The sequence below is a fragment of the Halichoeres trimaculatus genome, unplaced genomic scaffold (genome assembly GCF_033239565.1).
Source record: "Halichoeres trimaculatus isolate MK-OKI-2021-1 unplaced genomic scaffold, fHalTri1.1 fHalTri1_scaffold_24, whole genome shotgun sequence".
Taxonomy (NCBI): Eukaryota; Metazoa; Chordata; class Actinopteri; order Labriformes; family Labridae; genus Halichoeres; species Halichoeres trimaculatus.
Window position 1 is genome coordinate 66,261 of NW_027437202.1, and position 23,087 is coordinate 89,347.

General features: G+C 43.7%; 1 protein-coding gene across 1 annotated transcript in view; it reads left to right on the forward strand.

Moving 5' to 3' along the window:
• LOC141786224 (uncharacterized) overlaps nucleotides 1-22,919 on the forward strand; it is a 46,416-nt gene extending 23,497 nt beyond the window's left edge. Inside the window, 9 exon segments of the mRNA XM_074664975.1 lie at nucleotides 599-743; nucleotides 2,589-2,775; nucleotides 3,363-3,536; nucleotides 11,075-11,248; nucleotides 11,940-12,113; nucleotides 12,586-12,661; nucleotides 19,604-20,178; nucleotides 22,138-22,364; nucleotides 22,681-22,919. Of these exon segments, the coding sequence (XP_074521076.1) occupies nucleotides 599-743; nucleotides 2,589-2,775; nucleotides 3,363-3,536; nucleotides 11,075-11,248; nucleotides 11,940-12,113; nucleotides 12,586-12,661; nucleotides 19,604-20,178; nucleotides 22,138-22,364; nucleotides 22,681-22,919 (1,971 nt within the window).
• The last annotated feature ends 168 nt before the right edge of the window (nucleotides 22,920-23,087 follow it).

A 23,087-nucleotide genomic window follows, 5' to 3' on the forward strand; every position in this document is an offset into this window, starting at 1 on the left:
GCAGTTTATTGATGAGTTTGGTGGGGAGACCGGTGAGGAGGGCATTGCAGTAATCAATTCGGGAGGTGACAAATGCGTGAACCAGAATTTCAGTGCTGGATTGGGACAGTGTTGGGCGGAGTCTGGAGATGTTGCGAAGGTGGAAGAAAGCAGTCCTGGTGATATTTGAAATATGAGGTGCAAATGAGAGGGTGCTGTCCAAAATGACGCCGAGGCTCTTGACCTGGGGGGAGAAGGGTATAGGGAAGCCGTTGATGATGATCGGAGGAACTGGGGTGCATTGTGATCTGGTGAGGGTGGATTTGGAGCCGATGAGCAGGGCCTCTGTTTTATTGCTGTTGAACTTCAGGGAATTCCTGCTCATCCAGCTCCGAATATCTTCCAGGCAGAAGATGAGGGAGGTGGGAGGGATGGCAGCGGTAGGTTTGGATGAGATGTAGACCTGAGTATCATCGGCGTAGCAGTGAAAGTGGACCCCATGGTGGCGGAGGATTGTGCCCAGAGGTAGGAGATAAATGATGAAGAGAAGTGGACCCAAGACTGACCCCTGGGGAACACCCAGTGAAACACCCAAACATCCTGACTTATGGTTCCCTAGCTGTACAAATTGTTGGCGGTCGGTGAGGTAAGATGTGAACCAGGAATGTGCAGCACCAGTGATCCCAATGCCAGCCAGGCGGTCCAGGAGCAGTGGATGGGAGATGGTATCGAATGCTGCACTGAGATCGAGGAGGATGAGGATAGTGAGTAATCCAGAGTCAGCTGCACAGAGGAGGTCGTTGGTGATTTTGACCAGGGCTGTTTCAGTGCTGTGTTTTGGACGGAAGCCAGATTGGAAGGGTTCATGAAGGTTGTTAGTGTCGAGGTGAGATTGCAGCTGTGCAGCAACCACCCTTTCAAGAGTTTTGGCGATGAAGGGGAGGTTGGAGATGGGACGGTAACAATTAAGATGGGCAGGGTCAGCACTGGGTTTTTTCAGGATAGGTGTGATTGCTGCCAGCTTGAGAGCGGGGGGTATAGTACCAGTGATGAGGGAGGAGTTAATTATGTTAGTGATCATGGGAGTAATGGATTGCAGACAGGCTTTGAGAAGGGAGGTGGGAAGAGGGTCGAGCTGACAGGTGGTGGTTTTGGCTTTATGAATGAGTTCGGAGATGGTGTGTTCTGAAACTGGGGTGAAGTCAGAGAGGGAGCTGATGGGATGTTGGGCAGTGGTGATCATCCAGGGTGGATCATTTGAGGAGGTGCAGCATGAGGCCAGTTCTTGGTGAATGATGTTGATTTTGGAGCTGAAAAAATCCAGGAAGGCAGTGCACTGATCAGTGGAGATGTTTGGAGAGAGGGTTTTAGGGGGCTGGAGTAGGTGACTAACTGTGGAAAAGAGGACTCTGTTGTTGCCTGTACCAGTGTTAATGAGATTTGAGTAATATGAGGATTTTGCTGTAATGAGGGAGTTCTTATAATGTTGAAGATGATCCATGTACATCTGGGAGTGTACAGTGAGTCCGGTCTTTTTGTACAGTCGCTCCAGTTGACGGCCTTTGGCTTTGAGCTGGCGGAGGTCGGGGGTAAACCAGGGAGCAGTATGAGTAAATGAGACTGAACGGGTTTTCAGGGGGGCCATGGTGGTGAGGGAAGAGGAGAGACAGTTGTTATAGTGAGTCACCAAGTCAGCAGGGGAGGATGTTGGTGGAGGGCTGGGGTAGGAGCTGATCAGGGTGGGGAGATCTGTGGTGTTGATATGTTTGATGTTTCTGAAGGAGATGGTCCGTTGTTCTCTGGCTTTGTGTAATTGGATAAAAATGTCAAAAAGCACAGCACTGTGGCTTTACTAATGAAAGAAAAACCAGGTGGAGCAGCCTCATTAAGCTGTGAGAAGTCATTTGGTTGTTGCCAGGTCTCAGTAAGGCAGAGAATGTCCAGGCTGTGATCCACAATAAAATCAGCAATCAACAGAGCCTTGTTACTGAGAGATCTGATGTTCAACAGACAGAGTTTCAGACAGGTGAGTGGTGTGTATGTGGTCGCTTTGCATAGGGGGGACAGTACAGTGTGATCGACAGTACGGGCACTGCGGGAGGGGGGGCGGGGCTTAGTGGACCAGAAGGAGCGGATGTTTGTATTACAGCTGTGTTGTGTGTACTGTAAGCTCCGTCCAGAGCCACGGTGGATGTATCTTGGTCGTTTGAGGATGGAGTAGTGGGGTGCAAGCTGAAGTGGTGGGGTCCTTGTGAAGGTCCGGAGACGTAGCATCTCCGCAGCAGAGTAACGGAGCGGCGGAGTTGCGCTCGTGAGAGTCAAACATAGCGCAATCCAGAGGAACAGGTTAAAAATCCACATGATGTGAAATCGGCAGCGCCTTAATCCAGCAGCAGGTGATCCAGGTGATTATGGTGTAACCGCAGAAACAACGCGGGAGATGCAGGGGAGCGGAGTATACTGGTTGTAGCTTCACTGGAGACAGGGAAACCAGTTGGACGGCGCCAGGGATTAGCAGCCGGCTAGCCGGCTGGCAGACGGACTCCAGCAGAGTATCGGTGTGACGGGGAGGCGGCGTCCTTCGTGTTGACAGCAATCCGTGGGCGCAGGTAAGCGTCCAGGAAAGCTGGCAGGGAAGCAGCGGAACGGTCCGAACAGGTGTGCTTCGTGGGGCTCACCAGGGCAGGTTATCCAGCCACAGCGCGGAGAGGAGCCAAAGTATAGTCCAGTTACAGGTGAGCCCTTAACCAGCGAAGCTAGCTCCAAGCTAACGAGTAGCAAAGTAGTAGCAGACAGGTAGAGACTGCTAATTTGCTGAAAAACTGCTGTTGTAGAGTCACATAATGTAAGGTCGAGCCAGCCGTATAAATCAGTAGTGTCAGAAGACCAGCAAGCATACAATACAATGTATATTGAAGACAAGAAGCATTAAAAAAGAGTGATCAACAGCGGGTGAGGCGCGGCAGCAGCTTGCCAGCGGTCCCTCAGTCCAGTTCTATCTATCTATCTATCTATCTATCTATCTATCTATCTATCTATCTATCTATCTATCTATCTATGTTCAGTATGACATGAATGGAGTTAAGTCTGCAAGCTAGTTCAGGCAGACAACTCAGTCTGATCTGCCATGCATAAACTTATCTGCAAGGAGTGATGAGGTCAAAGCCTAGGCGCCAAAGATATAAATGTATTTGCTCCCAAATAAACAATTTCAAATGTGAGTTGCCTGACATTTATATTAAAGACAGCTCTTTGTTTGTGTTTTGAACCTGAATAATGTTGGCTTCAGCTCTTCGGACTCGCATATTTCACCTTTTTCAACTCTCAACACATTATTTAACACTGAAAGACTTATCAACTAACATCACCTCTTTTTGATTCAGGTTGGAGCGCTGCAGTTTGTCAGAGATCAGCTGTGCTTCTCTGGCTTCTGCTCTGATGTCCAACCCCTCCCATCTCAGACATCTGGACCTGAGCCTCAACCAGCTGCAGGATTCAGGAGTGGCTGAGCTGTGTGGGTTTCTGGAGAGTCCTCTCTGCAGACTGCAAACTCTGAGGTCTGTTCTTCCTGTTGCTCTGACATGTTGAACAATGAAGGTTGACTTTGTTCTAACCTTCCTTACAATAATGATGTTGACTTGAAGATTTTCTTGAGTGTATCTTTCGATGTTTAATGTCCCAAATGTAGTCTGTAGCCAGAGAAGACTGTGTGACTCAAAGTCAGTGTGAAAAAGATCCACTGTTTTTAGATTAATCAAATGAATGTGGAGAGTTTTCTCTAATAGTCCCATCTGGGTCCAGAAGATCCTCTTGACTCTTTGGAGGCTATTATTGATTCCCTTTCCTTTCTCTGTCTCTTTCCTTCCTTCCTGTAAATCTTAGTTTCAAACAGAGCTCCTTTTGACAATCCCTCAGTTCTCTGCAGTAAAAGTCCTAAAGCCTTAATATATACACTCACCAGCCACTATATTAGATACACCCTGCTAGTACTGGGTTGGAGCCCCTTTTTGCCTTCAGTACTGCCTTAATCCTTGGTGGCATAGATTCAACAAGGTACACCAGCACCACCAGCCTAAACCGTCCCGAAGGCTTTTGCTAATGTAACTGCAGTCGGGTGCTCAGAAATCATCTCCAGCCTCCGTCTTGGACACCGTGACAGCTCAAGGTGTTTGGCTCTGGATAACGCTCAATGAAGTCTTGATAGCTTGCGCTGAACTGCTAATGCAGAATGCTGAACATGAATGACTGAAGATATGTCTAAAAATGGCTGAATGAAGTCCTGAAAAGCTTGCGCCCAACTGCTAATGCAGAATGCTGAATTAGCCCGCCATTAACTCTTGGATGAAATGAAATGAATGGATGAATCATTTGAATGGATAAATGAATTTAGAGTTTAAATGGTTGCATCTATTCAAAAATGAAAGGAATTAGTTAAATGTTAAAGAACATGTATGGAAGTAATGACCTGACTGAGGGAAAATGAAAGTCAAATTTCTTTAACGCTGTTAAAATGAAATCCTGTGTGTCCTGTGTGTGAGTTTTTAATCATGTAAGCCTGTCAGCTGAGGCTCATCTGAAGCCAGATGTTGCCATGGTGATCATTGTTTACCAACTGCCATCAGAGAGCTGGTGGAGTCTGTTGATTCCCAACACATTTCCACTGAAATCAGGGTGTGCCTGCAGTAGGGGAAACTGGGGACAGTTGCAACAAGGGCCGGTTGCAACAAGCCTTATTTCTCTAATCAGAAACATGCTAGAGTGATGACACTCACACTGCACATGCTCAGTTAGACCCTCTACCCACCAAGAAGAGAGAGGCCATATTGAGCATCTGGTCCTGCTTCTATCAAGTAAAGTTGTTTTGGAGGTATGAAAGTAGCTTTTTTCATGAGCTGTTTTTAGTCATACTGTCCTGACCTTATGTATGAATGAATCCAAACCTATCTAGTTTGAATCACTGTTTGTTGACTATTAAATGACATGGTAAGCATGTGTCAATGTCAATGTGACTAGCTAGCACATGGCGTTTTGTCACGACTGGTACCATGGGGACAGTTGCAACTGTTGCAACTGTCCCCATGCTATTAGGTTAGTCATATTAGAAGAGACCACACAACTATATTTTTTAAGATTTTTAGTTCAAAATAGGCAAAATTAATATATTTTATTGCTCATGATGAACAGAACAGGCCATCATATGGAGAAACTAATGCTAATGATAAACAGAGTAATTTCCCAAATAACTTGTTAAACAAAAATTAGCAACAAGTTATTATTGTATGTTGTATGGGTCATATAAACTTGTCATAGAGTGAATGAATCATCTAAATAGAGAAATTGTATTCTGTTTATTTTCAGTAAGCAAAGAGTGAGGAAGAGAGTCACTGACAGAGGGCCCCCCCTCAGTATTTTGGAACATGCCTCAGATATTATTACAGTTGAGGGCAAATCAGCGAGGGCAGTGGCCAAGGCCTTTGACATATACCACACCACACTGTTCAGGTTCCACAAGAAAAAAAAAGAATCTTGCAAGCACAGCATCAAAAAATAATGTTGCAAGTTATCCCATTCTTTTTGTCCCAAAATGTAATATTGAGTTTTTATAGCTTCAGTAACATCTGCACATTGACTCAAGGTTTAAAACAAAACAAAACTAATTAAATACCTTAAAGCTGTACAGAAAAGAAAATTGAATTTGAGCCCACTCTGGGTCATAACATTAGTATTTGTCCTATTTAGACAAAACACTGAGGATAATTAGTGAAAAATTAATGTGTTTTTTTTTTTTATATGTTGCAACCGTCCCTGATCTGTGTTGCAACTGTCCCCAGGTTTGGGGTCAGTTGCAACGTCTGAATTCCTCTATTCAAATGAATATTCTGATTAATATGTTATATGTAGCCATCTTTAAATGGTATGGGCATTTAGCAGACAGATGTAGGTTTAATATGGAAAGATTTGGTGAGACTAGTCCAAATATTCTCTGAGTAACTGAGAGTAATGTAAAAAAAGTGTTCCAACTGTCCCCAGTGTTCCCTACTAAAATAAAATAAATGATCATGAAGCATGAATCGGTGTAATCAAATTTGGATTTAGAAGTTTGAATGGCTGAATCAATTGAAGAATTAAAGGAAGGGATTTTAAATTGAAGAAAAAAATCTAGGAAAATAAGGAGCTGACTCAGGGAAATGGAAGTCAAATGCTGTTAAAGTGTGATACTTTGTGCCCAGTGTGTGTGTGTTCAATCATGTAAGCCTGTCTGCTGAGGCTAATTTGAAGCAAGATTTTGCATTGGTGAAATAAACACACACATGTGTCTTTGTTCCTGGATGTTTTGAGGAGTTAGTATAAGCAGCTGCATAAGATGAAAGGTTGTCATGCTGAACTGCTTGTTAGGCTACAGCTGCGGAACTTATCTCTGTTAATCTTAGGACATTTTGTAGTAAAGCAAGAGTCTGAATCTCCTGTCACCTTGCCAAAACCTTAAGGGCTGGACCAAAAATGAACACACCTTAAAGGTCCTATATTATGCAAAAATCATTTTATTGAGTCTTTTGGTTAATTTTTTGGGTCTTTGGCTTTCCTCCCAGCCCACAAAATGTGATATTTAATGACAAAACCTGTACTTGGTAGTGCTTGTGAATGTAAAATCCTGACCTAAAACGAGCTGTTTGGAATATCCGGGTTTGCCGACGTCAGCAATTTTTTGAATAATCAGGAGCAAGCCTGACCTGATTGGTCCATCAGAGCAGATACCGAACCTCCTCCCCGCCCACTCTTCTCCCCACATCTGGAGAGATATCTTTCCAGCGACGGGGAGAGGAGTGTGGCTGTTTTTGGCTGTAAACAACCACATAGTTCAATGCAGAAGCTTCCCATCTCGGAAGAAGACAAGACTGAAGCCTGGCTCACACTACAGGATTTTAAAAATCTTACGCTGAAATTTGGTTGTATCTCACACAAAAGAAGAATCTTCACAGATAATTTTCTTTTCAATCTTAAGCACACTCTAAGTACAGGATTTGAAAATACTGACCACCACACACTACAGGATTTCACCAAGATTATTTGACCAGAGAGAGTGATGTGAATGTGCTCAGTTGTTTGATATGAAAGGTTTTTAGCGCACTGGTGGGACAGGAGGAGAGAGAAGTGGAGCTGTCTGCAGCGGTGCCTTTCATCCATTACGAGCACGCAGAGGGACAGAGGTGAAACTGTTGCTGTATCAGCCAATAATGGCATGATCTCACACCCATCACTGATAAAACAACAGTTTGCTACTGTATGAAAATGGCGTGGTTATGTGTTATTTTTAAAGACATTGTCGTTTGAATCTCCCACTCTAAGCTGAAACATTCCGTCCAATACACACCAATATTAAATGGCTCGAAGAGCGGAAAATCATCATGACCTTTGAAGTGTGATTGTGAAGAAACTATGCATGCTAGGAAAAAATTGAAACCCATTGAATGAAGCCAAAAGATGGCTAAATATTTTGAAGTTTGAATGAAGTTTGTTGCTGAATTTATGACTGAATGAAAAGGGTTTGGAGCAGGCTAAAAAAATGTCCTGAATGGAGTACATTTTAAAAATTCTGCATTCATTTCTATGAAACCAAAAATGCACTAATCCTGAAATATCTGAAAGTATTAGTGAAAAGGTTCTGAAAAGTCATAGTGGACTTGTCCTCACTGAGACACACGTTTTGAACTTTGAACAGTTGAAATTGGTTGAAGTTTAGATACACCCTGCTAGTAAAAATACATGCGTTTCTTGCAACTTCTAGCTTTTGTAGTCCTTTGGTCTTGTTTCCATCCCAGCTCTTTCTGTTGGCCATACCTGGCCTATCTTTAGTTTTTTCTTTTTACCTGCTGCTGTGCATCCCACAGGCCAGCATCATGGTGCCTGTATGCACGTTGCACACATTGTCTAAGCTGGGGAGTTTTCAGAATCTGAATGGCCTTTATTGAGGTCCTTGCCCAAAGGAACAGGGCACCTTGGAGCAAGAGCTAGAAGGTGTCCTTGCCCTTTAGTCAAAGGCCCTATTGCATTTGCTCCATTTCTTTCTCATTATTCCGCCCGAGCTCTAATTACACTTGCTCTGCATGTTTAAAAACTTACCAAAATTGTCACACACCTGACAATCGCAAAACATTTTGATATGATACCAAACTTGACCCCAAACATCCCATAATTTGCCCTCTAGCGCCACCTAGACACTCAAAAACACACTAAAATGGCTCTAATGGGCAGTAGGAATGCCGGATAAAGATGAAACCAATGTCAAAATGTTTGTCTCATTGAAAAAGGTAAAAAGGTACCTGTTTTTGTCTGTATCTCCAACAGGAAGCTGGCAATTAGCCCTTTCAAAATAAGAGTTTGCTGCAGTTCTTCCCTTTCTGCAAAAATTATCTAGCTGGAAACCATAAGTGGTATAGGCTTGAAATTCCTGCACATGACAGACTAAACCCTGCTTTACAAAAGTTCTTCTGGAAGTTGTAACTTCAGACCCAGTTTAGAATGACGAGTCCTCAAAGCCCCCCACAGAAGCCCTCCTAGCTCTTTTTAGATTAAAATGCGTATAATTTCTGATTCCTGCCCATGCAGACTGCCACATTTGGGCCTCTAGACAAAAAAGTAAAAGTTGTACAGCTTTAAAAATGTCACGGATGGATTCCCGACGAAATTCCCTCCAAAAATGTATTTTTACACAGATTTGTGAGGAGTTGTTTCCAAAGTTTTATGAATAAATTTCACCCTTCACTCTACTGCAGCAGCTGATGATGTCACTCTTTGATTAGGAGTTCCATGCAGCTGGTCATGTGACTCAGCAGAGGCAGTAATGCATGATATCAACTGTGATACCTCTAAAGCAGACCTGGGCAAACTACGGCCCGAGGGCCACATCTAGCCCTTTGTACGTCCATGTCTGGCCTGCGTGAGGCCAATCATAAACATAAAACTTGTGCGAGTGCATATGTCTTAATACTTCATTTATCACAGGCACTGTACAAGACATTGTGATTTGAATTCTCCCTCTATTTCACTGGCTCAGTCAGTCTCCTCCACCTGAACTCTCTCCTGTTCTGAAGAGAGAGCGTTGTCGCGTACACGCGCAGCGCGTATGTGCAGCACACACTGAAGACAGACAGAGCTTTACAACAACACTGTTCACTATTTTAGAGTCAGCCTTCTCACTATAAGATTCACGCTGCTCTAAACTCTCCTTATTGAAGAGGATGCTGCGTTAGAGCAGAGCTACGTTAGTTTGACTCATGACATATCATGTCATGTCAACACCAAAAAAGAAAGAAAGAAAACAGCTAAGGCTCTAATAAACTCATCAACAAGTGCTGCACAGTTACCTGTCTCCATCTCTGAGAGGTCTCCTGCAGCCTCTCTGGATCAAACCGTCTAAGATAGGTTTTGAGTTTTCGATATAACACCCAAGTACGGGTCTTGATTGACTTTGAAAAATATTAGAGCTCACAGAGGCATACTTAAAGTTGGGGACAATCAGGAGAAATCCTAAGTCCAAATTCTTGGTGTCTTGGTCACAAGTAATTGCTGTTCTTCTAAAAGGATAGCAAGAGCATTTCCTGCCTAGGCTACATGAGCAGCTGAATTGTACACTCTACAGACTAAACAGTCTGTCTTATCACACTCCCTATGAGGGCACCGAGGATCAGCTGCCACTCTTTCAGGGCCAAGAGAGGTAAAACTGCCATCTCTCTTTCTCTCTCTTTCTCTCTCTCTCTCTCGCTCTCTCTCTCTCTGCTGGTGGCATGTCACCAGGACCAGATTACACCAGGTATTGAGCCTCAGCCAGCCTCCTACAGCCTGCATTAAACTAAGGGATTCTGCTAGGTGTGTTCCAAGACCTCTTCAACATCTGGCAGTAATTTTCAGCTGCATGGATAGCCACTGCAGGACAAGGCCATGAAACCCCTGCCCAGACCCTACTGGGGCCTGCAAACCCAGTAGAACCTTGGAGCTTCTTCTTTCTTTCTTTCTTTTTTTTTTTTTAATAACCCGTTGAACAGGCAATAAATTATAACCCTTTTGTATGCGAACGCATGAGGGGAGAAAACAAAGGAGCGCACCTGCTGCCTTCAGAGGTGTACCAAAAATAAGTACCCACACAGGAACAAAACAAATCTACAACTAATGGAATAACCTCTTATTTATTTTCAATTATTTTACCTGAATGTAAAAACATACGTCATCCCTCTCACATGCAAAAATCTGAGGGGAGAACAATAATCCTTACCTGCATTGCAGAAAGAATAAACAACTTAAAATCATACCAGAGCAGTCTTACATCATTCAAATCACCCACATTGTATGCGCACATACGAGGGGAAAAGAAAAAACTCAGCCACACTGTTGGGCAATATATAGCCTACTTATTGTATCAAACAAAAATCGCCACTCATGCACGGAAACGTATGATAGGAAAGAAAAACCATCCTCACAGTGGAGAGACCAAAGAGCTGTGTCTAGCCTCCTTATAGAATTAAACATATATCACCCTTCATGTGCGAACGTATGAGGGAAAAAGGAAAAAACCCTGACCTGCTGAAAACAATTTTTTGATGATGATTTTTTTTTAGCAATGGTCCATTCCAATCCACATGCAGCAGTTATTTTGCAGTGGTCTGTTTAAAAATGAGAGTCCTTCAATAAAATGAAGAGTGAGGTTACGTTATTTTGGTAGATGACCAGGATTAAGTAACATTACACAGAACGGACTTGTCTTAGAGCACCAAACTGCCAGTTGCTGGTAGCGCTATACATAGCTGGCTACTACGTTTGCTTGATGTCACGCTTCAAACCATATCACTACGTAACTGTGCTGACAAATACCTTACCTCGGCATGTTGTATCCAGGAAAAAAATGTCTGAAACAAAGAAAGTTTGTTTGAATCCGATCTCAAGATAATTCCAAAATGAACACACCTTAAAGTAATTTACAACAGTGTGTGTGAGGGGTCCAGAAGGTGGTGAGGCAGTCCAAGTTGAACAAATCATCCCTATATCAACTTTAAAAAAATGAAAGATTTATCAACTCACATCATCTCTTTTTTTCATTCAGATTGGTCAACTGCAGATTGTCAGAGATCAGCTGTGCTTCTCTGGCCTCTGCTCTGATGTCCAACCCCTCCCATCTCAGAGATCTGGACCTGAGTGGAAACAATCTGCAGGATTCAGGAGTGGCTGAGCTGTGTGGGTTTCTGGAGAGTCCTCTCTGCAGACTGCAAACTCTGAGGTCAGTTCACTGACTCTCTGTTCTTCCTGTTGTTCTGACATGTTGAACAATGAAGGTTGACTTTGTTCTGACATTCCCTACATCAATGAAGTTGACTTGAAGATTTTCTTGAGTGTATCTTTCGATGTTTAATGTCCCAAATGTAGTCTGCAGTCAGAGAAGACTGTGTGACTCAAAGTCAGGTTGAAAAAGATCCATTGTTTTTAGATTAATCAAATGAATGTGCAGAGTTTTCTCTAATAGCCCCATCTGGATCCAGAAGATCCCCTCAACTCATTGGAGCTTTCTATTGATTCTCTTTTCTTTCTCATCAGTATTTGTGTTGTGGTCAAAGTCTTCAAATCAGCAGCATGTTGTTAATGTGTCAACACTCATTAACAACATGAGCAGGAGGAAAGTTCCTCTGCTCACAGAGAGGCCTTTGAGTTCAAACTTGAGCTAACAAGCCTTAGAATAATATCACACTGACAGACACAAAGACTGAGATGTCTTTGGAGACGCAGACATCTATGGGAATACTTCATTTCTATGACATCATGATGATTTCAGGAACAGACGGACAAAGTATCTGTATTTGTTTCAGGACAAAGATCTTTGATCACGACTTTGTAATGTTAAGCTGCACATGTCACACATCAACACATCTGACTGGATAAGAAATTATTTTTTGTCTTCATTTATTTTCATTTAGATTGATCAACTGCAGTTTGTAAGTGATAAGCTGTGCTTCTTTGGCCTCTGCTCTGGACTGCCACCCCTCCCATCTCAGAGAGCTGGACCTGCACCTCAACAACCTGCAGGATTCAGGAGTGAAGCCTCTGTGTGACCTCCTGGAGAGTCCCCTCTGCGGCCTGCAGACTCTGAGGTCAGTTCAGTGTTGGGCTCAGTTCTTGCTCCTTTCAGCTGTAATGGAACAAACACATTTAGTATGACAACAAAGACAGTTTGAATTGTGTTAACCTCAAAACTTGTCACTGGCTGCTTTCCTCAGTGAAGCTGTGAGAGGAAGATGATGGGCTGCAGGAAGTTTTTTGTAATTGGTGTCTCTGTGTCAACTGATATGTTGAGTTTTTCTACTGCTCACTGTCAGAGTCTGTGGAGATTTTCTTTTTATTTACCAATTTTTAAACAGCGCTGGATCCCACGCTAGCTTCCCTTCATCTCACCTCTTTTTGTTGATTTCCCCCCCAAAAAGCCGTGGCGCTGGTCAGATGCTGGACTTGAGAGTCCATGTTGACAGTGAAGAATAGGTCACGTTGGTTAGGTCTATGATTTCTCCAATCCGTGTTCAAAACACTGATTTATGACCTCTGCCCTCTGTCTCCTTCTCTCCTCAGCTGGGAAAGGAATGCACCATACTTCACGTCTTTGGAGAAAGAAGACGAAGAGGAGGAAGAGGGGGAAGAGAAAAAGGCTAGGAGGAGGAGGCGGAAGAGGAGGGGGAGAAGGGGGAGGAAAAGGAAGATGAGGAAGAGAAGAAGTCGAGGAGGAGGTGGTAGAGGGGGGAAAGAAGGAAATGAAGACGAGGAAGATGAGGAGGGCGAAGAAGAGGAGGAGGATGGAGAGAAGGAAGAGGAGGCGGATGAAGGGTAGGAGGATGGAGAGAAGGAAGAGGAGGAGGAAGATAAGGAGCAGGGAGAAGAAGAAGGGGAGGAGAGAGAGAAGGAAGAAGAGGAGGAAGATAAGGAGCAGGGAGAAGAAGAGGAGGAAGAGGAGGAGGGACCACCTAGAGATCCCTCAGGTCTTGTGTCCAGGGTCTCCTTCCTGTCCCTGGTGTCAGATTGAAAAATCAAAGCCTTTGGGGCTCTCCTTTTTTTGTATATCGGCCTTTTCTATACTGAAGCCTTTCTGAAGCAGCTGAAGACACATTTGACCATCTGATGTGATCTCATATTGTTTTTTTTATACTTTATTGTGTCAATACAGTATACAACATTCCTGCAGTACCTATCCTGTTATTCAAATAACTTGACACCATTTTTCATTTTAGTAATCTTTCACCCACGTGTCATGGTCAAAATATAACCTTTCATAACTTACAATACATATACACCAATACTCTCAAAGTAACCAAAATAAATGAATAAGTAAATAAATAACATTACCTGGCAACCAACAACAACATCAACAAAAAAAAAGAGAAAAATAAAATAAATACATAAATAAATAAATTAAAGAAAACGGTTTCATCTCTACTGTATACCAAGGATATATCCAGTTACTTTAATTTAAACCGAGCCCATCTTTTTCCCAACCACTTTTTTCCCCCTTTAATTCTATGAGTTACCCTCTCCACCCTATAAATATTTTCTATAGTCTTTAGCCATTTATTTACTTTAGGGGCTTCCAACTTTTTCCAGTTATTTGTTTGAGTGCTGTAATTATCAGAATCCAGAATAAATATTCTTCTTCTTTTTGAAGGCCATCAACACCTATTCCCAACCATAAAGTATGTTTATTAAATTGGCCCAATTTGCCAATCATTTTTTTTTCTGTTGTGTGTATGACTTTCGACCAATAAGTTTCTATTTTTTTACATGTAAACAAAATATGAGTGTGGTTAGCTTTGTCCTCTCTGCATTCTCTCCAGCAGCTAGAATTATTCTGTTTATATTTGCTTAACATCACCGGTGTTCTCAAATAACGTATATTTATCTTTCAAGCATATTCTTGCCAGAAAGGTGATTTTATGTTTGAGAAATTATCCTTAAGACTCAGTTTCAAGTCATCATTTGATATAGATGTTTTCAGTTCTATCTGCCATTTGTCCTTGATGTTGTTTATGTCTTCAGTTCTGTCCTCCTGAATAGAATAGAATAGAATAGAATAGAATAGAATAGAATAGAAAATATGATATTTACAGTGGGCAACCCTCTGGGCCTTCAAGGTATTCAGTGAAGGCCTAATAAAAAATATTGAAAGAATTTTTGTACTCCTAAATAATTATTTTATTTCTTTATTTTGTTTTATTTTGTTTTTATTTATTTATTTTACTCAATAAAATCATGGCAATGAGTTTTATATCATTTTTATAAACTTGTCCTGGCAAACAATGGGTTAATATAACTAAATGGAAAATGGACCTATCAGAATTTTCCTTTTGATGGTATCTGGGTAAATCAGCGACACATTCTGGCAGGCAGGGCCTTCAGTAACTGCAACGAATGCCTGTGTAACTCAAGGGAATGTGGACACAATTTGACAATGACAGCTGTCTTAGCCAATCATATTTTGGTAAATTGTGGGCGGGATCATTCCTGTCATCTTCCGGGGATTCGCGAATACCTACCAAACACCCCCTCTCTACTCCTCTGCACTCTGACGGGGCCGTATTTTACTTGACCAAAAACACAACTATACGGACTTCCACTGAAAAAAATCTGATATCGCTCTGCATTCACGCTTTATTTAGAGAATTTTCAGAGGGTTACTTTCACACAAAAACACCGCTAAATAAGGCTCTAGTTCTCATCGTGTCGTAAAACGGCGCTACCTCCGCTGCAGAGCCACAGTTGGCTCTTGCCGCTTAGTGTATCAGTCTGCGCGTGCGGTGTGCCAGATATAAACAAACGCAGGTAGTCTGCCAGGATGAAGAGACGCTTTTTTTTTCTTTTGTTTTCAATTTTATATCTAAATCTTTTTAATTGTTTGAAGTTGTGTATGATGTTGCAGTGTTCAGGCACATGAAACATTTTTAATCCCACAAAACTATCAATATACTAAACTTCCATGTCACATGATTCTGGCCATTGTTTTTCTTTTCTCTTATTGTATTTCTTTTTTTGATTGTTTATTGCCACGTGTGGTCCCATGGTTCTTCTGAAGGCCCAGTGGCTGGGGCCACGGTTCGCCACTGATTATTTATCCCCGAGGGGAAATTCAGGAGTCACAGCAGCAATCAAAACAAAAGTAAGAAAGTGTATAGAAAGTGCAAAAAGGTCCACAAGAAAATAGATGACGACATCCCGCCCACCACTCGTCCACCACTCTCCAGCCCAGCCAGTCTCCCCCTCCACCGGGTCCAAGACTGAGCCTCCCCAGCAGTCTGTTCAGTCTCTGTCTCCTGGATCCTGTCTGCCCACAGCAGGCAACGCTCCTCCAATGTGGCGTCCAATTTCAGCTCCGTCAGCCACGTCCGTGAACAGCACGATGCCGCTGGGCTAGCACAGCTAGCTCGTCCATCCCACCGGAGATAGATCCCAAGTTCCCAACAACGATGGATGGAAGGACAGGTACACGTCGTCACCTCCCAGCTCACACCTGAAAACCAGCATGTCGTCCCCTCCTCTTCCTCCTCACCTCGAGGAAAATCATCAAGCCCTACACTAGTTAGCATGGACATGCTACAGGCTGCTAACAACTCATTTCACATGTAAACAATGCAGCCATGTTTACATGTAGGATCTCCAGACAAACACAGGAGAAAAGTAGTACAAATATCGCTAAAGCCACAAAAAGGTTGGTGTCCATGACCAACAATAAACCATACAAAGTAATGATCCACTCCAAATACAAAGATTACAAAAATGAGACGAAAAAAAATTACAAGAAACGGACAAAGATGAGAGAGCTACTGCAACAGGCTGCTACTTGGGCAGCGCCTAGCAACGGAATGTGAAGTGGTTGAAGTATTCGATACATTTGTCCAGCTATACTTTTCAAATTCTGGTTTTCAGTTGCCTTTATCCTATGTCTCAGAAGGGGATGGAGATCTCCAAGAAATGTAATTTGGACTTTTTCCTTTAAATAATTTCTCACTTGCAAATATCTGTAAAAGTGATTCTTGTTTAAACCATATCTATTTGCTTTATTTTCAAATTAATCCATTACTTCCTCCTCGTACATTTGATAAAATCTAGAGAGGCCCTTACTCTCCCATTTTTTGAACACCTCATTGATACTGTTTGGCTTAAAATCTGGGTCCCAAGCTATCTCTCTTAGACAAGTGGTTTCCTGTTCCTTAACATTAGTTATTTTACATATTCTTCTCCAGATTTTAAAAGTATCGTCTACTGAGTACTTTGTGTTTTAGTCTATGCTTTTTTGGAGTCTGAGAAAATCAAAGTACTAGGTGATTCAGCTGACTTAAAGGGATAGTTCAGTTTTTTTGAAGTGGGGTTGTATGAGCTCTATGTGACCACTAAGGACATTAGATACAGTAGAAAGTTGTCTCCTCTCCCTCAGTAAGACACAAACTTTAATCGATGGTGACGAGGAAATAGACGCTAACAGGGACAGACGGTACCAAATTCAAAGGCTATTTTCTCTGCCTACAAGAAATAAAATCAAAAAGTAATACCACAGTTTATGAGTACGGTACATAAAATATTTTTTAAGTGCATTAGGTCTTCGGAAATATAAACATTTATCTGGACCTAACTAACTCATGTGTCCTTACGCGCAGCGCTAGTGTGCTCCATCCCCCCTCCTCCTTTCAGCTGTAGGGAATGTAAACAAGCTATGCTTCGAGCGCTGGTTTCAGCCTCGTGTAAGTTTGATCAAGTATCGTAATTCTTTTGTTTGTACTCTAAGGATTGTGAGGCAGCGTAGGAAATTCAAAATGAGTGACTATGACAGCAATGATGAAGTTTCATTCACTTTGGAACCTAAAGGATACCTGCATGAACCGAAGTAGCTACACAGAGCTGCTACAGATGGAGAGTGAAAGGAATACAGAGGAAACATCTGCATATTCATTTTAATAATATCTATCTTTTCAAATAAAGTGAGAGGTAAGATTTTCCACCTTTTTAGATCCTGCTTTACTAAATTCTCCAGATTCCCGAAGTTACAATGATATATAAGGTCTAAATTATTGGGTATCATAACTCCTAAATATCTCACTTTGTTCCAGTCCCATTTGAAGTCAAACTGTTTTTAAGGTGCCTCTCCAAATGGGTACCATTCAGCTTCAGTTTTATTTAAACTTTATTTATCATCAGACAGTATTCCATAGTTTCCAACTTCATCTAGTAATGCAGGTGATGAGTCATGTATATCTGTGAGGTACATTATAATGTCGTCCGCGTACATTGCTAATTTCTGTTCATCTTCCTTAATGATGAGACCTTTTATCTTCTCACTTACCCGAATCCTCTCCGATAATGGTTCTTTGTATAAAGCAAATAGTTGTGGGGATAAAGGGTCTCCCTGTCTTGTTCCTCTTTTTAGAATAAAAGTCTTAAAAGGGATCCCATTCACTCTAACTCTTGCTTTTGGTTCTTTATACATATTCTTCATCAAATTAATAAAAGTTTGGTGGAAGCCAAATTTATCACACACTACAAATAATAAGGGCCATGACACCCGATCAAAGGCCTTTTCAGCATCTAACGTCAATATTAACATTTGTTGTTTTGTTTTTATTGTATAATCAATTACATTAAGAGTATGTTGAATATTGTTGCCTAAAAGACGGCTTTTGACAAATTCTGTCTGATGTAAATTAATAATTTGAGGTAGTATATATGAAAGTCTATTTGCCATAATTGATGTAAAAAGCTTTTGATCTACGTTTAAGAGGGACACAGGTCTATAAGATGAACAGTGTTTTAGATCTTTTCCTTCTTTAGGTATTACCGCTGTAAGCCATTTTATGTGTCTTATTTTGAAGGACAAAAAACGGAAGTGCTGGTGTGTGGCTGGAAGTGACGCTAACGTGTTATAGCGGAGAAATAAAATTGGAACATCTGGATGAAAGTTCCCTCGTGGTTTTCTATTTTCTCTATAACAAACAGTATAGGCGTCAGGAAAGACCCTCGATTACATTGGTAGCAGTGGTGGGATCGTCCCAACTTTCTCCCATTGCAAGAAAAGTGTGTGAGTTTAAGAACACGGTCTTTTAAAGAAACAGTCAGTTGCTAAAGTTAGCACCCGCTAACTCCATGTAGCTCAGTTCCCGCTGCTAGTTTACAGAAGAGTAGCTCAAGCTTGACGTCTGTAGCGATTGTTGGACCTCACCTGACCCGACACAGCTATAAACTGTGACATGACTCCTCTCGGTTGCTAGGCGCTACTCAAGTAGCTGCCTGTTGCAGCAGCTCTCTCGTCTTTGTCCGTTTCTCGTAATTTTTTCGTCTCTTTTTCGTCATCTTTGTATTTGGAGTAGATCATCACTTTGTATGGTTCATTGTTGGTCACGGACACCAAACTTTTTGTGGCTTCGGCGGTATTTTTTACTACTTTTCTCCTGTGTTTGTCTGGAGATCCTACATGTAACCATGGCTGCATTGTTTACATGCGAAATTAGCTGTTAGCAGCCTGTAGCATGTCAATGCTAACTAGTGTAGGGCTTGATGATTTTCCTCGAGCTGAGGAGGAGGAGGTGAGGACGACGTGCTGGTTCTCGGATGTGAGCTGGGAGGTGACGACGTGGACCTGTCCTTCCATCCATCATTGTTGGGAACGTGGGATCTCGCTCCAAGGCATGGATGAGCTAGCTGTGCTAGCCCAGCGGCATCGTGCTGTTCACGGACGTGGCTGACGGAGCAGACATCGGACGCCACGACACATCGGAGGAGCTTCGCCTGCTGTGAGCGGACAGGATCCAGGAGACAGAGACTGAACAGACTGCTGGGGAGGCTCAGTCCTGGACCCTGTGGAGGTGGAGGCTGGCTGGGCTGGAGAGTGGTGGACGAGTGGTGGACGGGATGTCGTCATCTAATTTCTTATGGACATTTTTGCACTTTCTATACTCTTTCTTACTTTTGTTTTCTTAAATGCTGCGGTGACTCCTGAATTTCCCCTCGGGGATAAATAAAGTATTTTCTATTCTATTCTATTCTTCTCTATGAGAGAGCTTACGAACTGTGAAATAAAGGAAGATAAAACATCGATATGTGGAAATACGAGGAGGACCCGCTTGTCTGCAGCGAGCGTTACAGAGAGAGACCTCTCTCCGGGAACCTGAGGATTGACCTACCGCCTGCCTTTGCTGGAGACTAACAACAAAGTTTTCCTTGCTCGATCAGACAGTATGAAGTAGCAGTGAGAGCACTCGTCGGAGGCTGTGGTGACTATAATCAGGAACTATCCAGGATTTTGCCGACACAATTAACCAAAGCTGCCTTTCTCCTTTGGGACAGTCTCCCTGCAGCTGTGCAAGCAGATTTTTCAGCAGTGAAAGAGAAACTACAGGAGGCGTTTGGACAGCGACATTTTCTCGACCGTTTCAGAGCAAATCTTGCAGCCCGCCCTCGTCCCCCTGGTGAGAGTCTGGAAGTATATGCAGCAGAAATAAGCAAGCTGGTTCATAAAGCATTCCCAGGGTATGGTGACATCGCTCAGAAAGAAGAGAAATTTTGCAGATTTTTGGCTGGTCTCGACTCCCAACTGAAAGCTAAATGTCATGAGCAGGGAGCTATGGACTTGGAAGAGGCCCTTATTATTGCGGGACGCTGTGAGATGGCCCGAGAAGCCTTAAAGATGGATTATGGCAACCAGCATACACGTCAGCCTCTTATGGGAGGTGTGGCAGCAGCCATGGTGTCATCCATATCTGATGGAGGTGGGCTGTATAGAGCTATTGACAGACTAACCGACGACATGAGAGAAATGAGAATGGAAATGAGACGACTGGTGGAGGAAAACAACCAACAGCGATCGAGTACCTGGAGGGATGAATGGAAAACTCATCCACCATGTGGAGGTCAGTGTCAGTGTACCTGTGGGGAGCAAGGTTGCCTGTCCCATCGTCCCCGGGGTGAACCGAGGGGGCGTTCCCCTGATCACAGCTGGCTCGAACAGGGAGCTGAGCGAGGCTTCAGTGAGAGACCAGACCATCGAATGCATTATGATAATCGAGCAAGCTCACCAAATTGGCGGAGCCCCAGACCCTCAAGGTCCCACTTCGAGGAGGAAAAGCAGAGGAAGAGAGGGGTGCGTTTTTTCTCTCCAAAAAGAGAAGTTCCAGCTAGCCAGCCGGGAAAAAGGTGATGTCGCGGCCCAGACCTCAGCTGATACACTCAAGGGCCACGGAGAGAAAGAAATGCCTGTCTCATCAACATGTGAGGTACGTACACCAGAAATGACACCTCAACAGTGTACTTCGTATGCGAGAGGGAGTGTTGAGGGGACAGAAATCAACATATTGGTGGGCTCAGGTTCAACAGAGTCAATGATCAGTGCTGACTTGCGCATGTCAGTCCCAGCTCTGCGCGAAGGCGGACTTGCTACCTGACTCCTTGGAAATGACTCCTGGCAGCATGTTTTCTACGTAATGAGAGGATCGACACAAGCCGCACTGCTTGGCCTGGACCTCCTTGTGGCTAACCACCCCCTTTTGGATTTTGCACGTGGCAAACTGCAACTATGGGACACTAAGTATTCTACTCTTGAGTACGAAAAACTTGATTCTTGAGTGTTGCAATGTTACTGTGGCCACTGCTTTTACACTGCCCCCTCTCAGTGAAATGCTACTGCCAGTCAGTGTTTCTCCCAGCAGACCAGCTGAACATCTTCCTAACTTTGTGGGCTACTTAGCACCCAACCCCCAGAGTGCAAGTGGGTGTGTTGTGGCCCACACAGTGACATTAGTGAAGGATGGAATAACTACAGCCTGTGTGCTGAACCCTACAGTTCAGGACATCACTATGAGAAAGGGCACACACCTTAGGGAGTTTTTCTCTGTGGAAGAGTCTGAGCTTGTTCTGCTCCCCCAGGTCCCAGTCGAGACTGTCGCAGCTGTTTCATCCATCAAGACACGGTCTCAACCTTTAAGAGTAGACTTAAAACTTTCCTTTTTGATAAAGCTTACAGTTAGAGCTGGATCAGATCTGAACCAGCTCTTAGTCATGCTGCTATAGGTTTAGACTGCTGGGGGGAACTGACACACAGGGCTCCTGTTTCCCTCTTTTTCTGTCAGTCTAACTTCTTATCTTACTGTCCTGTTATAGTTACTGACCATACATCTCTCTGGGAGGCTCTGAGTTTGTCTTGTAGGTTCCTGGGGATCGGTGAAGTAGATGGCCTGCTGCTGTGCTCCTGTCCGTCACCAGCAGCTACGGCTTTGGATTGTTGCCGGGAATGGCCTGCTGGTTTCACTTTAACTGTCGCCACAGCGCCAAACTTCAGACTGCGTCTGTTTCTCTCTCTCTCCCTTTCTGTGTGTGTGTGTGTGTGTGTGTGTGTGTGCGTGTGTGTGTGTATCCCCCCCCCCCCCCCCCATTCTCTCTCCCACTCTCTCTCCTCTATCTGTCTCTCTAACCCCAACACAGTCGAGACAGATGTCTGTCGAACATGAGTCTGGTTCTGTCCCAGGTTTCTGCCCGTTAAAGGGAAGTTTTTCCTTGCCATTGTAACTTGCTAAATGCTGCAAAATTCTTTACTCATGGTGGATTAAGATAAGATAAGACTCCTTATCTTGTCTTGATGTTGGGTTTCTGCCAATAACATTTTATTAACATTTACGGGTCTAGACCTGTAAATGTTTTTGTAAAGTGTCTTGAAATAACATTTGTTATGATTTGACGCTATATAAATAAAGATTGATTGATTGATTGATTGATTGATTGAATGTTCCTGGCACGTCACTGGAAGAGTCTCCAGCCAGTCAGCAGCAGAAAGCACAATTAGTAGCATTGCTGGCAGAACACAAGGAGATATTTAGCATCAAAAGGGGTGACTCGCAAATGCACCTTAATCACGCATCAGATCAATACTGGAAATCATCCTCCACTGCGCCAGCGTGCCTACAGAACCTCACCAGAAAAAACAGAAAAAATTGATCAGCAGGTGGAAACCATTTTGGCTGATGGAGTCATAGAGGAAAGCTTCAGCCCCTGGGCCTCACCTGTATTCCTGGTGAGAAAGAAAAATGGTGAGTGGAGGTTTTGTATTGACTATCGTCGCCTGAACAGCATAACAGTGAAAGACTCGCACCCCCTTCCCAGGGTCGATGACACTCTGGATGCACTAGCAGGCTCCCAGTGGTTTAGTACACTGGATTTCTCTAATGGCTACTGGCAGGTGGAGGTCGCTGAGGAGGACAGAGAAAAGACCGCCTTCACGGCGGGCAGGGGCCTCTACCAGTGGAGGTCCATGCCGATGGGTCTCACCAATTCACCTGCAACGTTTCAGCGCATGATTGGAGCTGGTGCTCAGAGGGCTGCCTTGGCAGGTGTGCATGGTGTATCTGGACGATTTTTTGATATACAGCCCCACCTTTTAGGACCACCTCTGCAGTTTGAAGGAGGTCTTTTCCCGAATAGAGGCTGTAGGCCTCAGGCTGAATCCCAAAATGTGTTATCTAGCTCAAGATCATGTAGTGTTTCTTTGGCATGTTGTTTCTTGCCAGGGCCTACTGCCAGATCCTCGTAACACAGACAAGGTGAGGACCTAGCCAGTGGCGGACTGGGACTGAAAATCGGCCCTGGACTTTAACTCGGTCCAGCCCATAACAACGGAACGCGTAACCCCCCCCCGTCCTCGGACAGAACGTGTGCTGTGTGGGGGGGTGCTGCTGTGGGTCTATGAACGACTGAACGATCGGTTCAGCCCGACGGTCTGTATGTCAACGGATGTTTCTGCCCGACGACGGCCGCCGCTGTCGGGGGGGGGGGTCACCGGTCGTACCGGCCCACTGAGGCAGCGGCCCACCGGGAAACCTCCCGGTGCTCCCGATGGCCAGTCCGCCCTTGGACCTGGCCAAGACCCCAAAATCCCACAGAAGTAAGAGCATTTGTGGGCCTTTGCTCTTACTATAGATATTTTGTGAAGAACTTTGCCCAGTGTGCAGCTCCACTTCACCACCTCACATGCAAAGACACGCCTTTTCAATGGACACCAGAATGTGATGCAGCCTTTGATTATCTTAAAAGGGCTCTTTCGTCTGATCCTGTTG